Below are 21,979 nucleotides of genomic sequence, written 5' to 3'. Positions count from 1 at the left end.
CTGTATTTTTGTATTACGAAGGTATAAATTCGAATTCCACCAAAAACCGCATGTTACTTTCCGGAGCACTGAAATCGAGATTGCGATGCGCTTTTGTAAGATAGTCATAGCTCACGTCATGTGATCTCGTCAGCCGATAACAGCGGATATTCAGAACATAGGACATCATTTCAAATAAACTGGCTGGCTCAGTGGAAAAAATTAATTAAAGCCAAATTTTTTTAGCAAATCGACAAAAATAAATTCATTGCTCTGCAAGGCAATTAATGCTTGACTGTCAGAAAGCAGACATAAAATAAAATCTGAAACTAATAACGTATTTTAGCCTTCCGTAATTATGTAAATGTATTTTAATTGACTTGATAGCTTCCGGCCACAGAAATTCGTTTTGTTTTCATTTGATGTGAGAGCAATAAACAAAAAGGAAACAGCAAACTCACTAGACGTAAACACGGGTCACATGAGACTACCTACCTCCCCATTCCAACTTAACACTGCTCTGCGGATCAGCCCCGGATCTACAGTATTATCGAACCAGGGCAATACTAGATAGTGGCGCCCCTCCTCTTCTATCGCACGTCACTGTATTTCGCTCTGTGGAACTCAAACGTATAACATTTTCTAATGGGTGCCATCAAACTGTATTCAGGACAGTGGAAATTAAAATGTCCTGTGGTGCATCTCCTGTTCCCAGTCGGCCAGTTTGACAACCTGCCCCTCTTTTAAAAAACTCCCAATACTGGATGGGTTTATTTGTAACCAGTAGAACAGGAACTCTTCACAAAATTTGCACTCTTTTTTGCCTTTTAGCTAATAACTTGATGTTTTTTGTGACATAAAATTAATTACGGAATTCATAAAACAAGTAAAGACAATAGACAAGCAAGTCAGTACATATTTCTTCAATATTTAAGTCCTAGCATCGCTTTTCTCACTAACCTTAGTACAGCTTTACATGGAGTGCTTTCCTTTTGGGAAAGAATCCATTTGCTCATCAAAGTTCGTTATAGGTTTTGCTACATGGAAATACCAAATGTCGTTGGATAATACTGAAAAAGCTATTAATACTTATGAATAGTACTCAAGACTGGTGTGATTTCTCAATCTGATTGTGTGTATTTTGTCACTGTCTGGTAGGTAAAACGACATAGGTCTGCCTAATACTGCAGCAATTGTAACACAAAATGGTTCAAATGGCTCTGAGCACTATGGGACTTTAACTTCTGAGGTCATCAGTCCCCTAGAACTACTTAAACCTAACTAACCTAAGGACATCACACACATCCATGCCCGAGGCAGGATTCGAACCTGCGACCATAGCGGTCGCGCAGTTCCAGACTGTAGCGCCTAGAACTGCTCGGTCACTCCAGCTGGCAATTGTAACACACACTGCCACTGTTTTGGCACAAATGGTCATTTTTACAACACGACAGAGTATAATCAAGAGGCCTACTAAGAGCAAAAAGTTTAATGTTAGAAAATAGTTTCACATTTCATTGATACGCTCTAGCTTCTGAAGAATGATATCGAGAAGTAGTAGTACAATTTTTTTATATACATTTGGAATCGTCATATTCTTCCATAATTTGTGTGATGTCCCCATTTCTTCTCCCTCCTCATGCTAACAAACAATCTTGTCATCACTAATTCTCTAACTATTCCTGCCAGGGTTAAAACTTATACTTGACTAACCCTGCCACAATCACCGGTTTAGTTATTCTGCGTTTATTCTCCGGTTAGGAGTTATTACGTGTTCATACAATGTGTTTTCCGTGCTACTCCCAGAATAGAACTTAAGCGGCTGCTAGCCGGAGACTGTACAACTGACCCTTACCAGTGTAGCATTCTGGCAAAAAAAGTTTGACAAAATTTCATTTTCTTGGTTACACCGAGAACATAATATGTAATCTTTCTTACCTGTTATTCGACAGGGATGAGTTTCAAAATCATATGAATAATCGATAGACCGACGTGCACTGGACACTAGGCGCTTTGTGAAACAAGGTCTTTCCTCCCACCCCACCCCTGTCACCCTGCCCTGCCCCCAACAGAAATTGCTGCCCGGGGCAGATATCCCAGTTTGTCCCCTGACCCCTATATCCAGGCCTGTTGCATATGCGTGAATCTGACAGCTTAAGCGCACCAGTAAAATTTATTTTCCCGGTAGCATCTGGCTGCTTGCCACTGTTGCTTATACAGCTACCTGCCACACTTCTATAGCTAGAAGCGGGAGAAGGTACAACTCATATGCAACTCAACTGCGCATGCGCTCGCTCGCAACTGCTCAAACAAATCTAATGTAAACAGTTGTGACGTCACGCTCATCAGAGGCAATTTGTTGTTATGAAGCATTGCATAGTCTTCCTAAAGCCGTTGACACATTTTGCTGTGTGAGCACTTTGTTTTGTTGCTGTAGGTATATGGCGCATTTCCTTGGCAACTTAGATTTATTTTCATTATTTTTTTTTTTTTCTCTTTCATGTTTTATTGCTGCAGTATTATTCTGCACTAGCAAGATAAAGTAATATTCTTTGTTAGAGTATTGGTTCTTACAAGTCAATCTTACAAAAATTTAACTGAAAACTAAAACAATGAAAAATTCCTGGAATTCTAAAAAATTCCCAGGTTTTTCCCGGTTTTCTCCAGGATGAAAAAATTCCCAGTTTTTCCCGGATCTCCCGGTTGTCTCGGGTCACATACACCATGGTTTTACACCTTAAAAATGAAATAGGGCACAAAAAAATTGTATTGCATTATTTTGCCCCCTGTACACACCCACCAAGTTTCATCAGGATCGTCTGTTCACGCAGGAATGTTCCCCTTGTCAGGAGTGGGTAGTTCAGAGAAAGTACAGCTACGTAATTTTCTTCCTCTCTTTTGGGAACGACAAAATTTCTTGCACTATGATAGTGTTGCAAGGAGGAATATTCAACAGAAAATAGATTAACTGCATCAAGCCACCGAAACACAAAGAAAAATATATTCAAGGTGAAGTATGGTAGTAATATCTGAGCAATGAGAAGTCCAAGTATGGCAATGTTATTTATAAAATGTGAGATAGATTGTAGAAGAAGCAACTGAGAGGGGAAAGAGGCACATAACTGAACTAATTTCTGAAGGACTGATTTACGGGGACACACAGTCCTGAACGGGCTGCATTTTTAGCATAATCTTCACCCTCATGGTGCAACTGATCTATAAATGAGAGATAGCTCAAAATTCTTACACACAGTTAGGGTCATTAGTCAAAGCATTTCTCAAAAAATCATTGAGATACTTATTATATTTTGGTACTGACAACAATATTTATAATAGTATAAAAAACGGAACACTATTTCACTGTGGTACCACTTTCTTTGGAACCACTGCAGGGTGTCTACGACCCGGGACAACCGGAAGATCTGGGAAAAACCCGGGAATTTTTTCATCTGGGAGAAAACCGGGAAAAACCCGGGAATTTTTTTTTAATTCCAGGAATTTTTCATTGTTTTTGTTCTCAGTTAAATTTTTGTAATTTTGACTGGTAAGAACCAATGCTCTAACAAAGGATATTACTGTATCCTGCTACTGCAGAATAATACTGCAGCCTCAAACCGTGAACGAGAGACAAAACTAAAATAAAAACTTAAACTGCAAAAGAAATGCGCCAAATTCATATAAAACTTGTTTCACAAAGCGCCTAGCATCGTATGACTTTGAAACGTGTCCATGTCGGTTTTTGAACATTGTTGAACACATTCTAAGTTGATTTCTGAATGAATCATAAGTTGATTTGTGAATGTGTGCATAGTGTATGTGATGTCTCTGTCAGTAGAATCCTCGTCACATCTAGAAATAAACTTTCCTGCAGACAAAAGGGGCTATACAAGCTGAGCAAAGTATAGCCGAACGAAAGCAAGCCCGATTACCAGCGAAATCCATAGATTCAGACTACCAGAGTGCGAAGAAACGACTAACAGGTAAGAAAGATTACGTATTATCTTCTCGGTGTATCAAAGAAAACGAAATTTTGACAGAAAATTTTTGGCCAGATCGCTATACTTGTAAGGGCCAGTTGTACAGTCTCCGGCTAGCAGCCGCTTTAATGTCTATTCTGGAAGTAGCGCGGAAAATGCATTGTACGAGCACGTGACAATGCCTAACCGGAGAATAATCGCGGGATAACTAAACTGGTGATAAAATTATAAACAAACTGGTGATTCTGGCAGAGTTAGTGAAGTTAACTGGCAAATAACCTTTGACATTGGCAGGAATAGATACAGAATTAGTGAAGTTAACTGGCGAATAACCTTTGACATTGGCAGGAATAGATACAGAATTAGTGATGACAACATTCTTTGTTAGGACGAGCAAGGAGAAGAAACGGGGACATCACACAAATTATGGAAGAGTAAGACGATTCCAAATTTCTATAAAAATTTCGCACTACTACTTTTCAATCTCATGCTTGAGAATTTAGAGCCCAGAAGATCACACTTTTATGTCGTTATTAAAAAAATTTACTTGCACATTTGTGTGATGTATCTTAAAATGTAATACGTGCATGAATGAAGTGTAAAACTATTTCCTAACGTAAAGCTTTTTGCTTGTAGTAGGCCTAATAGGCATTTGATATTGGTACTTCGTGAATTATATTCTGCCGTGTTATAAAAATGACAATATCTGCCAAAACAGTCTCGATTATTTGGCGTGTGTTACAATTTCTGCAGTATTATAAAGGCCTATTTTGTTTTATCTCACAGACAGTGGCAAAATATAGGTAATCAGGTCGAGAAACCACACCAGTCTTGGGCCTATTTGTGATTACAGCTTTTTCAGTATTAAACAACGGCATTTCGATTTTTCAAGTAGCAAAACGTTTGACGAACTTTGATGAGGTAACAGATCCTTTCGCAGAAAGGAAACGACGCCATGTAAAGCTGTAGCAAGATTAGAGAGAAAAAAAATTCTAGGGGCTAAAGATTGAAGAAATGTGTACTGTCTTGTTTGTCTCTTCTCTTTACTGGCTTTATGTATGCTATACTTCGTTTTATGTCACACGTGCAAATTTTATGAAGAGTTTTTTTTAAAAAAAAAAAAAGAAAAAGAAAAAAGAAAAAGAAAGGAGGGGTAGGATGTCAAACCGGCCAACTGGAGGCAGGAGAGGCACCATAGGACATTTTAATTTCCGCTGTCCTGAATATAGTTTGATGGCATCCAGTACAAAATATACACGTTTCAATTCCACAGACCGAAATACAGTGACATGTGATAGAAGAAGGCTGTGTGAAGATGTGTTGCGCTGCACTTTGGCACACTTAAGATCAGATAACATGTCTTACAATTCCTTGGACACGTATGTTGTATGTATCAGAGTCTTCAGAAAGATGTGCGCTACAAAATGAACGTATTTTTGAAAATTCGATTTTTTAAATTTTTGACATCCTATCTCAAACGCTCGAGGGACGTCACTATCTACTATTGCCCCGGTTCAGAAATATCGTAAATACGGGTCTGATGCGCAGAGCAGTCTGAGTTATAATAGGGAAGCGGGTAGTCTCCATGTGACCCGTGTTTACATTTAGTGATTTTGATGTTTCCTCTTTGTCTACTGCACTCATATCAAATGAAAACAAAATTGATTTCTTTGGCCAGGAGCTGTCATGTGAATTAAAATACAGTCACATAATTACGGAAGGCTAAAACTCGTTATTAGTTTCAGATTTTATTTTATTTCCGCCTTCCTGACAGTCAAGCATTAATTGCCATGCAGAACAATGAAGTTATTTTTATCGGTTTGCTGAAGAAATTTTCTTTTATTAATCTTTTCCGCTGAGGCAGTCAATATATTTGAAACAAAGGGTATACTTTCAAACTATTGGCTAGTTTCAACTGTTCGGTGCATTTCAAGTGTACGTTTTCATCTTCTAGAACGTATGGCATTATGCCATAACAAAGAACCAGACATGAGATAACAAAGTACTGGTACCCAAGGAAATTTGCATCCCGAAACCACATTGAAAAGCTTAATATCAGGTCGATGCGTACTTCACTGGGAATCTGGGACTCATTTAAAAATCAGCTCTTTGATGACGAGCCACTTAGAAGAATTTAGAGCCCAGAAGATCACACTTTTATGTCGTTATTAAAAAAATTTACTTGCACATTTGTGTGATGTATCTTAAAATGTAATACGTGCATAAAAGACCAACATTATATGTGACAGCTTAGCTTCTCTTGCAGCGTATTGGCCTTAGAGACCAATATTATATGTGAAAGCTTTGTTTTTCTTGTAGTAACATTATATATATTAATTTAAACCATTAACTTTTCCTGTCCATGTGTTCGGGCTACTGAACAGTGATGTTGCTATTGGCTGACTACACCACATTTCCGAAGCTCTGAATATCCGCTGTCATTGGCTGGCGAGATCACGTGACATGAGCTATGACTGGCTTACAAATACGCATCGCAATCTCGATTTCAATGCTTCGGAAAGTAACATACGGAGTTTGGTGGAATTCGAATTTATACTTTCGTAATATGAAAATATGCAGCGTACGTGTTACTGTACATCTTTCTAAAAGGTGTTTCGTTTTCTAAAGCGCCGGGAAATTCTACGCCCTTGTATAAAACCATAACCATTCAAAGGATTGATAAGTTATACAGTTCCGAGGGAAAATATACTGTCAATTAACAGGGAAATACTATGCTTCCATCCGGGAGAAAGTGTATTTTTAACCGGGAAATCCATGAGAAATCGGGGAATTTTTTTTCCTTGTCCACGTATACACCCTGCACTGACTGCACAGCTTGGAAAGAGAGTCAGAGTACAGACAATATTCACATAAGTGTTTTACGCCTCCAGTTTCCTTCCCTGATGCTGATGTGTGAAAAAGAAAAGTAATTTATTTTACTACAACAAAAATATTTAAAAATGTAGCTCAAATATCACTGAAATCACCATCATGTTATAAAGTTTTCGGGAAATAATAGGCAAGGGAGGTAGAGGCGGCCATTCTAAATATCTGTAACAATTTTTGTGAGTTTAACTTCAGTCATTTAGGAGAAAAATGTACCTGAATGATGAAAATTCAAGTTTTTGCTAAATCGCAAAAGATGATTTATTAACTTATCACTATGCTTGTTTAGAACATTCCAGTGCATACTCCAGCTGTCCTCCTGTTTCCTTATCCTCCATACTATCTCTCTCTTCATTTGTTTCTTTATCCTTGACTACTTGGTAGCAGCTTCTGCAGCTCTGTCTGCTTCAGTTAACCGCCACTTATCAATAGCAGTTAAAGCTGAAGCCCTATTCCTTACTGTCCGGATGTTCAGTTTCTTCATAACATTGATCCTTGAAAGTGCACCATCATTGAATGTTATTATTGCATCCATTACACCAATCTTCAGCACTGTCAGCCCGAGAAATATAGTTTTGAGTATTCTCTCCTATATACAGCTGTTAAGCTTTCATTTGTGTTCTGAGAGAGACCATGCATACATTTCCTAAGTAGATTTTTATTTGCCAGATCCCTATATATAGGACTAATTGCCTCCATTACAACAAGTGGTAAGGAATGCTTGTGGGTATACTGTACACCTGTAGCATTGCTCAACCAGTACTTGCATCACCAATTTTGGACACAAACCATGCTGTGGGTTTACATCCGTTGACACTCTGTGAAACCATGTTGCCCAAACAACTCATGTCATGTTCTCCAAATCTCATACATTTCTCCTTATTGTTGGTCAATAATAATGAGCCAAAGAATCAATTTCACTTTTTGTAAGACGACCTGGATCACCTATGTGTTTTCCGCCTGACAGTTTTTTTCCACTGCAGTGTTTACATAATTTTCTCAGCTGAGCTCCCATTCTTTTTTGTACATACCCAACACACTCAAGCTTTTCTATCAGTGTCTGCCCATATGGTCTGTCATTAACAACAGCAGTGTGTCAGATACAGCCTCCATCACCAAGGTAGCCCACACACCTCACACCATGACTGAGCTCTGACCATCTAGAAATGTTTAAAACTCTTTTCATTTCCAAGTTTCCATTTGGGCCATCAAAGTTCTTTACACATACATGGGTGCACATAAATTTACTTGAACAACCCCGGCACTGCTTTGTTAGACATTCATAATCTAGTGTCTTACCAGTTTCAATAAATGTGGCAGTTACAATCCCATTCAGAGAAATGTGACTTCTCTTCTGCCAAGATCCATCAAATGCTGCTACAATGTTTGCATTCTCAGACAAGGTTACTGCTTCTTCTGCTGCTCTTTTCATTGAATGTTCATTTACACCACACAAAACATTACCTCAGTGGAGGTGGAGGCAAATCCATCACTGCACAAAAAGTCTGGGCAGCTTTCATCCCCCTTCCAATAAATCATACTGCATAAGCAAGCTGAATATTTACACTGCAATGTCAACTATCAGTTACTGGCGTTGTCATAATATGAGTGTGCATCTTACACGAGTTACAGGCAAACAATAACGGACTTGAAAGACAGTTCCTTGCAGAAATGTTCTCAGAAACATCAATACTATCTTCACAATTGCAGTTCTTACATTTCACCTCACTTTTCAAAAGTCTTGACAGCATATTTAGGTTCACACTAACATTTCCTTCATTATTGCTGCTCACAATACTACTAGGCTTGGTCTTCTTACATTCAGAAAGCGACAGTTTGCATCTAGAAGCACTGCCCGTAGACGAAGTTTCTGCGGGCGACTTTTTGAAGCAACTGATGTGTATTATTTGGCTGTGTTTGGAACTGGTTGCTGCGAAACTTAAGTTTGGGGCTAAATTTCTTTACCCTTGGCATTTGAAGCACAGGAAACACACACAGAAACAAAACAACACACAATAACTACAAAACTACATGCATATGAAATTCCAAAATCATATATTCTCAGATCTTTGTTTACATTCGAACCATAGCCTTCTAGACATGCTTGTACTTTGGTTCCGGGAGTCAGTGCCCTCTAGAATACACCTGAGTTAATGATCCGTAACTAATGACAGAAAAAACGAAAGAACAAAATAATGCATCACGTGTTCTGAGGCACTTCAAACTGACAGATGGGCGTGGCCCCTGTGCAACGTTACATTCAACCTCAATTTCAGAACAAATGGAAAATGACACTGCCCATAAACAACATATTTTTTAAATCAGCATGAAATGCTCTTTTCTATAGGCCAAGAAATTTTTTTTTTAATTTTTGGTCATTTTCACAAGCATGTTCACTTAACAGAGGTTCAATTTAAGACAATAAAACTGGACAACTACACCCAAAAGCAGAGAAATAAATTAGGCAGTATGCGCCCAGAAAAAAAAACACAGCCACCCACAAAACAAAAAAGGTAAAAAAAAGTATAAGGAAGAACACATACACGAAGTCCAATAAAAAGGAAACATTACAGTAAATAGTAGTAATTAAATAATATACAAATAATTAAGTTAAATACTGTCCTGTACCAGTTAGATAGGAAAGTATGACCACAACACAAATTTACAGGAGAGTAAGACAGTAATGGCATAAATAGCAAAATGAAATCTGAGAGTTCATTATGGAAGAAAAATATAAGACTGTTAAAAAGAAGAAAAGAGAGAGAGAGAGAGAGAGAGAGAGAGAGAGAGAGAGAAGGCTGCAAAACGAAAAGATCAGAGATGCTACTCAGTAACAAATGTAGGCGGAAACAAACATAGAGACTAGCACACTCAGAGTAAATTACAAGTAAGAGTATTCATTCGACAGCTGCTGAGATGTGACCTGCAGGTACATCCATACTTACGCTAATTTCAAAGTAACAAAGCAAAATCTGTTGAAATATTGACCCACATATTTTGATCACATTTCCTGCCAAATATGTAAAATAATTATAATGACCTTTGGATTAAAGGAGACTGAAAAGCATTAGTGTTGAGTCATCAATACACTTTGGTTAAAGTTTTAAAATAGATATGAAATATTTTTAATGATCTTGAAATGTGTAAAAACAGTTCTCTGCTGTTATCCTGTCTGTGCAGAGTGAATACAAAGTACGTCAACCACACTAAAATTGGAACAGGAATAAAAGGGCTCAAAATAATTACCAAACAGAGGATTTATACATCTCATTGTCAGTTTCTTTCATATACAAACAATAACAAAGTAAACAGAATTATTTACAAAATACTTTTCCATCAAATTATGTATGGAAATCAAAATGATCAGCCAAAGATAATGGTGCACACAATTGCATAGAGAGTTCTTACTGTATGTTAATCCTGTAACAAACAGCTATCATGGCTATCACTAGAAAAAGAATGTAGCCTCTCAATTGAAATGCTAAGCTGCTCTAGTCTGTCCATAAGACGTTGCATATTTTCCTGTCCAGCACGTAGTCCCTCATCACTTAGTGGTTGGAAAAGTTCTTGCTGTGCACCTAAATCAAAATGTAAACGGGCAAGTTGTTCCTGTTGTTCCCTGATGCCTGTCATCTGCTCCATGCTACAGTCCTTTCCTATAACAAAAAATAACAACAATAAGACCTTAAGCTCATTCAGATCAAAGCAGTTACTGAATTTATACTATGAATCTGCTTATTCTGAACATAGATTATTTTAATGAGGCTGAAAACTGCTGAATAAATTTCAAACAAACCTTTAGTGAGGAAAAGAAAATCATTTTCTATGAACAGTAAGAACACAAACCATCATTTATGTTCATTAAAGGCAGATCTATCTATGCTTTATTTTATTTGATTCAATGCAATTATTCTGTCGCCATTCACACTGGAAAACAGTGTATACATTACTACATCTTTTAATTTTGTCAGGAAGACTGTTTTTCCACTGTAAGTTTATATATGTATTTCATGAACTACGCTGGAAACAAATTTCACTACTTCAGATTACCAACTTTGCAGGTAGTGATCGACATTTCAAATCACTCATGAAAACCTCAAAAGGACTAAAAAGAACAAACCCTCTTTATCACTCTGTAAACACAAAGAGAAAAAAATTCCACACATGAAGCTACGATCATGTTTGTGCTATTTCTTCCAGTTTCTCTGTAAATCGCACCTTTAAGTTATTTAATTCCGGTACAGAAGATTAATTTCATCTAGACAGTAAGATCAATATAACTACCATGAAATAAGAGGCATAAGGGAAGTTTCATAATCTTTCCTCCCCCTTCCACTGACAAGAGCTTTCATCACAATCAGTTTGCAAATTGTGACTCAATACAGACACCCACCATTACAATTGATGTGAAATAATTATATTCAGCAAAAAGACTGCTGTCTATTAAACAAGAAACATTATTACAGGATATGAATCAAGACATCATTAGACTGCATACATTTCAGCAAACACAACACACTGTGCAATTCACAATGAGGAGATGCTACCAGTAGCAAAACTAGTTCATTGCCTGAGTCCGCCATGTACCGTTTTCATCTGACTACAACAGTGGCTGCAAGAAACTGGTACGTTCGCAAATAGGAATTGTGAATAGATGTTTCACATTGTTTGCTAATAGCACAGTTGCAAACATGCACACTTAATTAGAAAATTGATCTTCAAAATAACCAAATGTAATTTACTGTAATGATCACAAATAAATTAAACTTTGTTTTATTGCAGCATCTGTAATCAAACAACTTAAATTGGAAAGAACACACAGAAAATGTTGTAGGGAAGGCTAACCAAAGGCTGCGTTTTATTGGCAGGACAGACCTACTAAGGAGACTGCCTACACTACGCTTGTCCGTCCTCTTTTAGAATACTGCTGCGCGGTGTGAGATCCTTACCAGGTAGGACTGACGGAGTACATCGAAAAAGTTCAAAGAAAGGCAGCACATTTTGTATTATTGCGAAATATGGGAGAGAGTGTCACAGAAATGATACAGGATTTGGGCTGGAAATCATTAAAAGAATGGTGCTTTTCACTGTGACGGAATCTTCTCACGAAATTCCAATCACCAACTTTCTCCTCTGAATGCGAAAATATTTTGTTGACACCAACCTACATAGCGCGGAACGATCACCATGATAAAATAAGGGAAATCAGAGCTCGTATGGATAGATATAGGTGTTCATTCTTTCCGCGCGCTATACGAGATTGGAATAATAGAGAATTGTGAAGGTGGTTCGATGAACTCTCTGCCAGGCACTTAAATGTGATTTGCAGAGTATCCATGTAGATGTAGATGTAATCAATTCATAAAGGAAAGCACTCACAAAGCTCATCTGGTTGATTCTCTAATAGTGTTTGCCAGTGACAGACCCTACAAAGTTGCCTCAATAAAAGAAACAAATGTGTGACATCTTCCAGCACATCTATATCATTACTTATAATCACTATTCATCATAATTAATTTTATTTAGATTTAGTGTCCTGATTTGCCTTATTCCAATTACAGCTTCAACTTCACCATATTATGTCCTCTATAACCTCTTCACTGCCACCTTCATCTCACATGCTGCAGCTTTAACAATGTTAGAGTCTTTAGATTGAGAAATGAAGGCTTCTAAAAACTGAACAATGTTTCCCACACTTGTAGTTCAGGTGAACTAAAAATTATTCACAGCATTTAACAACTTCTATTACAAGTTTATAGGAGTTGTAGAGTGAACTTAGTAGATAAGGTTTTGATGAAGAATCTATGTGCAGAAATTTACTGTTTCGATGGGAAATAATTTTGAAGTTCGAATTACTTTCACATCTCTTGGTTCACGGTGCACACACAGCAGAGACAGTGAGCTCCAACATGAGTGCTTTACAGGAGCTGCTCCATGTGGCAACCCTCCTATTCATAGCACAATGTTTCTGCAAGCATGCTTTCATGCACACGGTCCACAAACCTTCGTGTGCATTTGTGGAGCACCACAGTCAACCCTCCTATTTGCGAACGTACCAGTTTCTTGCAGCCACTGTTGTAGTCAGATGAAAACGGTACATGGCGGACTCAGGCAATCAACGAAATGTTCTCGATACATGCATTGTGCAGCTTCACCATTACTTACTGTACCGTGAAATAGAAAAATTTGAAAGTGATATGATCTTCCAACTTATTTTATATCCAAAGTACATTTCTGGTCATGGGGTACTTATCAAAACTTTATGTATTAAGTCCGATCTACAACCCCTAGAAGCCTGTAAAAGAAATTTTGGAACACACAGTATGTATCACCAAAATCTTTCTAGTTATAACCACTAATCCGTGGCTTATGACTGGAACAATGGAGGTGGAGCAGAAAAGAAGTATTCCATAATGCAGATGTGTATGAAAAAAGGCATGGTATGCCATAAGTATGCACTATATGAAATGTAGTTACCAACTATTCTAAAGAATGCAGAGTATAAAACATCGTTCTCATTACCACTTAGCTGAATAAAGAGAACCGACAGTATCTCACCAGTTTTCGAACTAAAGCACAGTTGGGGACAAAAAGGAGAAAGGATAAAAAAAGCTCACACAACTCTCTCAGGTCTAGTGGGAGTCATTGCTAGTGCTACTTCCACAGTTCGTGGAAGATGTAAGTGCTGCATCTCCAAGTAGTATTACAAGCCTCCTTATGAAACAAGCAACTGAGACGCCATTCATGCTGGAAAGTCTTGTCTCAGATAATTCCAATGTGATTAGGTTATATACATTGGATATTTGTAATGCCTGTAGCGGAAAAGGTCACCGATTTTTCCTAACTCTTCAGTGCCAGTAAACGAATATATCAGTCAAGAATTTTTTCCTCTGTAGTAACACCGAAACATGTAAATGGCACATTCCTTTGCTGGTTCCAAAAGGAGAGCCTTATTATCTCACTCTAAATGCAACGGCTTCCTTTCTTTCCTGGCTTTTGCTGTGCATGTATCGTTTGTGCCAACTTGTGCCTTTGAAGAACCAGCCAGCTCATCATTTGATGAAATGTGCAAGCATCTCTCAACCTATTACTGTGACAGAACACGCCATTGTGACACTTTTAGAATTTTACTGTTTCATATTTATTTACCTGTAGACAACTGTCGTGTTGTATAGGCATCGCCAGATGGTTATACAAATGATTATACATAAGGTCAGTAGTTACATAGTTAACACAGAATGTGGTACAAATGATTACACAAAAGTTAACATATGGTATATGATTATACAAAAGGCCAGTATGGTTGTATGACATAAATTACAGTTTCTTTGATCACAATCACATTTATAATAATAGAGAATCATATTTTTTTCATTATGTAGGAATTCACTTATGCTATAGAATGCTTTCTCTTTCAACCATGTCTCTACCACCATTTTAAATCTATTCTCATGCAATTCCCTCGTTCCATGTGATGTATTGGTGTAAAATGTTTTGCCAGCATGTAAAAAATTATTTTGGATTTTACTCAAACGTGTCCAAGGAATGTCTAATAAGTTCCTATTTCTGGTTTCATATGAGTGCACATCTGACCTGCTTTCATACATGTGGGCATTCTCTTTGGCATGCATAAGTGCTTTAAGTATGTATAGACTGGGAACTGTAAGAATTTTGTGCTCAATGAAGTACTGTCTGCAAGAAGTTAAATTGCTCACACCAAAAATACATCTAATGGCTTTCTTCTGCCAGAGGAAAACATCTTTTGCCCCAGCAGAGTTTCCCCAAAGAAGTATTCCATAATGCAGATGTGTATGAAAAAAGGCATGGTATGCCATAAGTATGCACTCCTTGTTGTCAGAAATGGCCAAACCAATCTTACAACATCTGGGCTGCAGACTTACACGGGTTGAAGCATCATCGTAAATTTGTCACTAGTACCCGCCACGAATCCTACACTGATCACATGGTGCATGATGATATTATTTGTCTGGTCCTGGAGAGTGAAGTCCATGAAAAAGCACTTCAATGTGAGAATCTGACACTTATGTATGTGCTTAATATAGCACCGTCATTTCAAGTGTCACGGGCCACAGGCAATCAGATTGCTGCATGGGAGAAGGTATCAGTAGGCACACTGCAAGTGTTCAGATGACAGGGAAGTCATGGCAGCAGTACAACCTTTGACTCAGCGTCACATGAGGGAGTGTCTGTTACATCCACAGCAGCAACAGGACACGTCACAGCAGTGGCCTTGTGCCCCCCTCTTGCCTTGCCCGTACTGCTTTGTTCAACACGAGCATGCTGCATGCCCTGAGTGTTGAGCGGTTTGCAATAAATGTTGAAAGCAAGGCCACATTGCATTGGTGTGTAACTCCTCTTCAAATGTGGCCAACACAGTAGAACCATTGTACATAAACTGTATCTCTACAATGACTGTCTTCCCGAACAAACTGTTTATTGGCTTGCATGTGTTCAATAAACCACTGAAAATGCAAGTGGACATGGGAGCAGCAGTGATTTTAGTAAATGCACACACATACGTGGACTTGGGCTTCCCTATCCTCACACAGATTTCACGGAAGTTGGTTAGCTACAGAAAACAGCAAATTCAAATCTTAGGTCAGTTCTCTGCTCCTGTCTCTTACATATTTGTTGTTCACCCTCTCTCCTTCCTTGTCAAGGATCATTCCCATACCACAGACCTGTTCGGGTTAGATGCGTTGAATGCTTTCAGTTCCTCCATACCCAGTGAGATAAATTTAGTGTCAGATCAAGTTCCATATCAGCAACTGGATTCCCCCTGCTCTGAGTTTTGGTGTCCATTTTCCCCTGGGCTCCATTGTGCTACCAGTATTCAGGCTCACATTGCCACAAAAGAGTCCACCCGCCCTTGGTTTTTTCAGTGCTGCAGATGCCTGTTGCGCTGCATGATTCTGTCAAAGTGAATTAGACCATTTGAATGTCAATCAATATCATTCGATGTATTTCTTCCAGTGAATGGGCTACACCACTGGTCATGGGTAAGCTTCACCTCTGCAGTGACATCAATGTCACGATTAATGCACAGTTCATGATACATACACTTTGCTCTGCCCTGACGAGTTGCTTGCAGAACTGTCAGGCGGCCACCACTTTTCCAATATTAATTTGTCGGATTTGTACCTCCAGCTTACTGTGGATGAGGCTACTAGGCACCTTCTCATTGTCAGTACACCTTCTGGCCTATACCAATATCAACACTTGCCTTTTGGAGTTGCTAGTGCATCCACTACTGTTTCAGTGTTTTTTACAACAGCTGACAGCCTCTGTAGCAGGCTGCATCAATTATCTCGACAATATCGTTGTTTTGGGTTCTTCCACTGAAGATAACTGAGCAATCTCTGATAATTGTTTTCTGTTTTGCAGGTCTCAAGTGCAATCTTGCCAAATCTCAATTTTTTCAACCATCAATTGAGTAACTAGGTTTTGAGGTTTCTCACACAGGGGTCAAGCCGTTTCGTCATCATGCTGATGCAATTGTGGCTTTGCCATGGCCGACCTCTGTTAAGGTATTGCAGGCGTTTCCAGGCAAAGTTGCACACTACCATAAGTTTTTACTAGAAGCATCCACCATTGCTCAGCCCCTGCATGCACTTTTGTGTAAAAATATGCCTTTTTTCTGATCCACAGCCTGTAACTGAGCATTTGCTTTCCTTAAATCTAAGCTTCAGTCTGACCCATGTCTGGTCACTTTTCAGCCGGGTCACCATCTCGTGTTGGCCACAGATGCCTCTCAGCATGGTCTTCACGTGGTGTTGGTACACAAATACGCAGACGAATCTGAAGGACAAATTGCTTACACCTCTAAGGCTTTAGCTCTCACTCAACAGCAGTATTCTGAGACTGAGGAGGCTTTAGTGACTGTTTGCCCTCAAGAAATTTCACGTCTTCTTGTATGGTTCTAAGTTCCATTTAATTGTACGGATAAGCCAGCACATTATTTGCAGCAATAGGATCGCTTCCTCTCCTGTTATCATTATCAGATCCATTACCAGTCAATGGCACAACACGCCAACAGTGATGCCTTATCTCGCCTTCCATTCGGGCTGGACTCGGCGTTCACCCAGGATGAGTTGCTTCGTTTCTATTTATATATTGAGAACCAGAATGCAGTCAATGGTTTTTCCATCACTAGTGCCATGATAGCATCATGCTATACTTAGTCAGTCCTCTTGTGCAGCACGGTTGGCCACAGAAACCCATGGGCCATGCATCAGATCCCTTGTGTAATTCCTTCTCCCTTCAGCACTACCTCTCTCTGTGTTTGACAAAGTTCTTTTGTTTGCTAAAGAGGACGCTGCTCCTTGGGTTGTGATTCCTGCTTCCTTATGCCGTAATGTACTGTGGCCTCTGTATGTTGTCACTGGGGGACCTCTCACACCAAAGCTTTGGCCTGCTGGGATGTGTATTGGCCAGGCATAGATGAGGACATTACATGGCTTAGCACTGCTTGAACTCACTAAGTTCAGCAACAGGCGGCCCTGAAGGCATCTTTTTCCCCTCTGGTCAATGCCGCAGTGCCCATGGGAGCATCTACATTTTGATTTTGCTGAGCCCTTTCTGTATCAGTATCGACTCATTGTAGTGGACACCTATTCCAAGTTTCCCTATGTGGCACACTGTCAGTACATGTCTACGGTGATCACTATTTCAGTCCTATCAAAGATTTTTTCAAATTTTATTTTTCTTTCTGTCAGACATTTTGTATCACTGGGCAAGTGATCAAAAATTTTTCTTGCAGCACTGTGCAAAACTTTTTGTGCTAAAGACAACCTTAATGTGGAGCAATGAATGTCATTTTTCCTTCTCGTATTGTAATTATGTACATCATTGTTCCTTTTGGACAGTAGCATATTATTCACAACAAACTTCAGGGAATAAATATACTGTGAAGCAATAGTCAGAAAGCTTGACTCAAACAGATGTTTACAAGATTATCGTGGGTAAACACCACATATTCTTACAACACATTTTTCCACAATGAAGATTTCCTTTCTTGAAGATGAGATGCCCCAGAACAATATTCCATGTGACATTATTGAATGAAAAGATGCAAAATGTGTCAGTTTACCAATTTGTCTCTCACCAAGGTTTTTAATGATCCTAAGTGCAAATGTGGCTGATCTAAGTTGTTTCAGAAGTTCCAAAACTTGCTTTGTCCAATTTAAATTTTCACCTATACTGATACCTAAGAAGTTTGAAGTTTCCACCTTATTTATTACTTCCTTATCATTGGTGTAGTAACCCTAGATATGCAGAACTGAATATGTTTTTTTGTATCTTTTTTAGAATTAAGGGTGAAACCAATAGCAGAAAACCAGTCAATGATACTTTTAACCCTCGAGCAGGTACACCTTTGTGTAAAATGCACCAGCCACAAGTAACTTGTCTTATACTGTCCCATTGTTGCTTTAACTCTGCAAACCCATACCTATTCCTTCATTATTGCTTCTGCTAATCCATTGCTAAGTTGTGCTGTCATACGTCCAAGTGAGCAGCAGTAATATACAATAAACTGCATGCTAGGTGAGGAAAAATGTAGGATTTATGCAAGAAAAGACCCAGATTCTGAGCTAGTGGCACAATCCGACAATGAAGCTGTTGTATATGAGATAATTAGCAATCTAATAACCAGCTGGGTGTGACCTGATGCAACTGTGCTGTTTAATGCTTCAAGTGTGCCATTACTGTGGGGTAAGACTTTTACTAGGCATCAGAGTGACATAATGAAAGCTTATGTTGTTATTTTTTAATTAAAAAGTGATTTAGCTCATATAATGTAAGTTTATTTTACCACTGATTAGTTACACTATGATTAAACTGCAATTTTGCTCATTCATGTTTATCTCAATAACATGAAGACAGCTATTCTTTAAATGCATACGAAGTGCGTCGCACACCCACTCATGTTACAAAAAGCGGCACCAGGTTAAGAACATTGTTTACCATTTCTTCTGTTTCTGTATGTAAGTTTAGATTAATTGCAATAATAGTGTCATCTGCAAAAGAAACCAATTCTACTTCATGATTTCTCCCCAGTCATAATTACGTCCCCGAACTATATTGGTTTAACTACTAAGTACAATTTTCTGCATTTTTCTGGTTAGATATGATTGTCCACTGATTGGATATACCATCAATCCCACAAAACTTCAATTTGTCTACGAGAATTCTGTGATTCACACTGTCAAATGTCTTAGATAGGTCACAGAAAATACCAAACAGCATTGTTTTCTTATTTAATGCTTGTAAGATTTGGCGAGTGAACAGGTAAATGACATTCTCAGTAGAGCAGCTCTTCTTAAATGCACACTGTGATTTGCTGAGAATATTATTATACTATCTGCAACACACAACCTTCTCAAAGGTTGTGGAAAATGATGTCAACAGTGAAGCAGGTCAGCAGTTATTGACATCTTTGCTATGGAAAAATGTCTCGAGTTTGTGATGCATCACATATTTCAGCTAAACCTGGCTTATTATTTGGGAACAAATCTCTATTACTCTACTGGAAACACACCCGAACCAGATGAGCTTTTATTTTTGAAAAATGTAAAAGTTTCTTAATTTCAGAAAGAGAAGTTGGTGATACATTCATACAACTGAATTTTATGAGCGTTACTTTTTCCACACACTGCTGTGATTTCTCTCTTGAGCTGTTTGTCCCTATGCTTTGTACCATATTTAAGAAATGACTACTAAATATATTTGCTACCTGCAACTCGTTATTTGTAGCCCTTCCATTCCATTCTGTAGTGATGTAATCTTGTTCTGTGGCTGGTTGTCATGTCTCTCATTTCACTACATTCCATATAACCTTAAAACTGTTGTTGGGATTACTGGTTTCTGACATAATGTGCATGTTCCTTGATTTTTAGTACGTTTTCTTAGTAATTTTTGTAGTGAGCAACTCCTGCAGGATCTTTTCTTGTTCTTGCCGGCAGATACATTTTCCTTTTACTTTCACTAGATACTTTAATCCCTCTAGTGCTTCATAGTTTTTTTTACACGGTTGTTTAATATCCTTTCTGATTAGCTTATGCGAAAAGCTATTTTCAAATAATGACACGAATTTATCATGGAATAGATTAAATTTTATGTTAGCATTTGGTGCTTCATAAATTTTATTCCGAGTCATCACCTGTAAACTATTCTTAAAAACATTTGTCCTGGAGTCATAAATTATTCTAGCTGATTTCCAATGAGAATTATCGATCCTGTAAGGCACTGTCTTATTTATCCCAATTGTGCACCATGATCAGAGAGAGCATTTGTTATTGGGTAAACGGTTATTTTTCTGCTTTTAGCTCCACTCAAGAAAACATCATACGGTAGGATCCTACTGTCTACGCTGGAAAGTTAATTACTGAGATTAAATTGCAGGATCCAAATAATATTTCCTGAGCATTTTTCCTATCAGAATCATTTAGAAAATCTAAAACAGAGTTACTAAAGACTAGTAACTGCTTGCTGCTGTCCAACAGATGGCACAGTAAGGAATCTACATTCCTCATAAATGTGAGGGACATTCAACAAGTAATGCAAGACTTTTTCTTCTGAAAGCAGGTTGGTTATATTCAGGATTCCAATACATCATATGATTCCCTACTCTTTTGAATACAAAATCCTGTTTTTCAATGTAATCTCTGTTCAGTGTGACAAACCTATGCAACCTACCTGCGAGGGCATGTATACCCGTGCGATACCATTCTACTGGTCGACATCAGAGCCAATGTCTTGCCGCAGCAATAACCACCACCACCACCACCATAATACTGATTTGTAATGCCTTGTAATGTGCAAACAACTCTGCACTGATTGTCCTTCGCTGATCTTTATGAACTTCTGTTAGCTGGAGAGGAATCCCGTGGGCATACAACTTTTAAGTACAACTGGTGGACGAGTGTGTCAGCACTACCAAAAGAGATGTCCGGCTGAGCAGTGAGGTGTTTATTTGTGATCTGTTGGTCACCTGGAATGACAATATATGCACATTCCAGCATTACAGGAGTCACAGGTGTGGTTACGTGGTGCTTAGATAGACATCCTGTGCTCATCTTTTCAGAGCTCTCTAAACTTTCTGAACAGCAAGAAGCTCTTCAATCCTCTAACATTTTCATGTGATAAGCTAACCTTACTTTTTTGCGCACACTTAAGCATTTTGTAAGGCTCATCTGTTATTTTTAGTTCTATCAAAATAGAGATCTTTCACATCTAGGGGTACTTCACCAACAATTAAGTAAAACACATGGTGAGGAAATAATAAATAGGCTGGAAACTTCAAATTCTTAGGTTCCCATATTGATGAGAATTTAAACTGGAAAAAGCAGATTCTGAAACTTATAAAACAACTGAATTCAGCCACATTTCCTCTTACAGGGTGACAATTACTGAATTATATGGAGAAAAAAAAAAAAAGACCATAACAGCTTAAAAACTATGGCAAGCATGCACTTTATTCAACATTTAAACATCACTACAGATACTCAGATTTAGGTTATGGCATGTTCAATATGCCTACCATCACTGACAATGGTGTAGCGCAGACGAATAGAAAATTCTGTAAGACCTGCTGAGATGTTGGGACATCAATGCTGTCGATGACCTCCTGAAAGGCTGTTTTCAGCTCAGCAATGGTTTTGGGGTTATTGCTGTACACCTTGTCTTTAATATAGACCCACAAAAAAGGGGTCACATGTGTTCAGATCTGGAGAATATGGCGGCCAATCGAGGCCCATGCCATGTGGTCCCAAAGTGCTCTTCCAGGACATCAAACACTCTCCTGCTCCAATGCGGTAGAGCTCCATCTTTCATGAACCACATCCTGTCGTAATCAGAGTCACTTTGGGTAATGGGGATGAAATCATCTTCCAAAACCTTCACGTTCCATTCAGTAGTCACCGTACCATCAAGGAATATCGCACCTATTATTCCTTTACTGGACATTGCATACCACAGGGTCACCCGTTGAGGGTGAAGAAACTTCTCAATCGTGAAATGCGGATTCTCAGTCCTCCAAATGCGTCAATTTTGCTTATTGATAATCCCATCCAAATAAATGTGGGCTTCGTCACTAAACCGAACAACACATGCACATA

The 21,979-nt window shown here is 38.5% G+C and overlaps 1 protein-coding gene across 9 annotated transcripts in view; it reads right to left on the bottom strand.

Annotated features, from left to right (window-relative positions):
• Positions 1-10,094: 10,094 nt before the first annotated feature.
• The window catches only part of LOC126248744 (uncharacterized), a 56,995-nt gene continuing 45,110 nt past the window's right edge, over positions 10,095-21,979 (bottom strand). For all 9 annotated transcript variants that reach the window (XM_049950071.1, XM_049950070.1, XM_049950068.1 and 6 more), the window contains one exon: positions 10,095-10,498. In XM_049950071.1, coding sequence (XP_049806028.1) covers positions 10,257-10,498 — 242 coding nt within the window. In that variant the 3' untranslated portion in view covers positions 10,095-10,256. The remainder of the gene's footprint in view (positions 10,499-21,979) is intronic.

Source organism: Schistocerca nitens, chromosome 3 (assembly GCF_023898315.1).
Source record: "Schistocerca nitens isolate TAMUIC-IGC-003100 chromosome 3, iqSchNite1.1, whole genome shotgun sequence".
NCBI lineage: Eukaryota > Metazoa > Arthropoda > Insecta > Orthoptera > Acrididae > Schistocerca > Schistocerca nitens.
The sequence above is the reverse complement of the archived record's forward strand: the minus strand, read 5'-3'. Positions and strand labels throughout refer to the sequence as shown.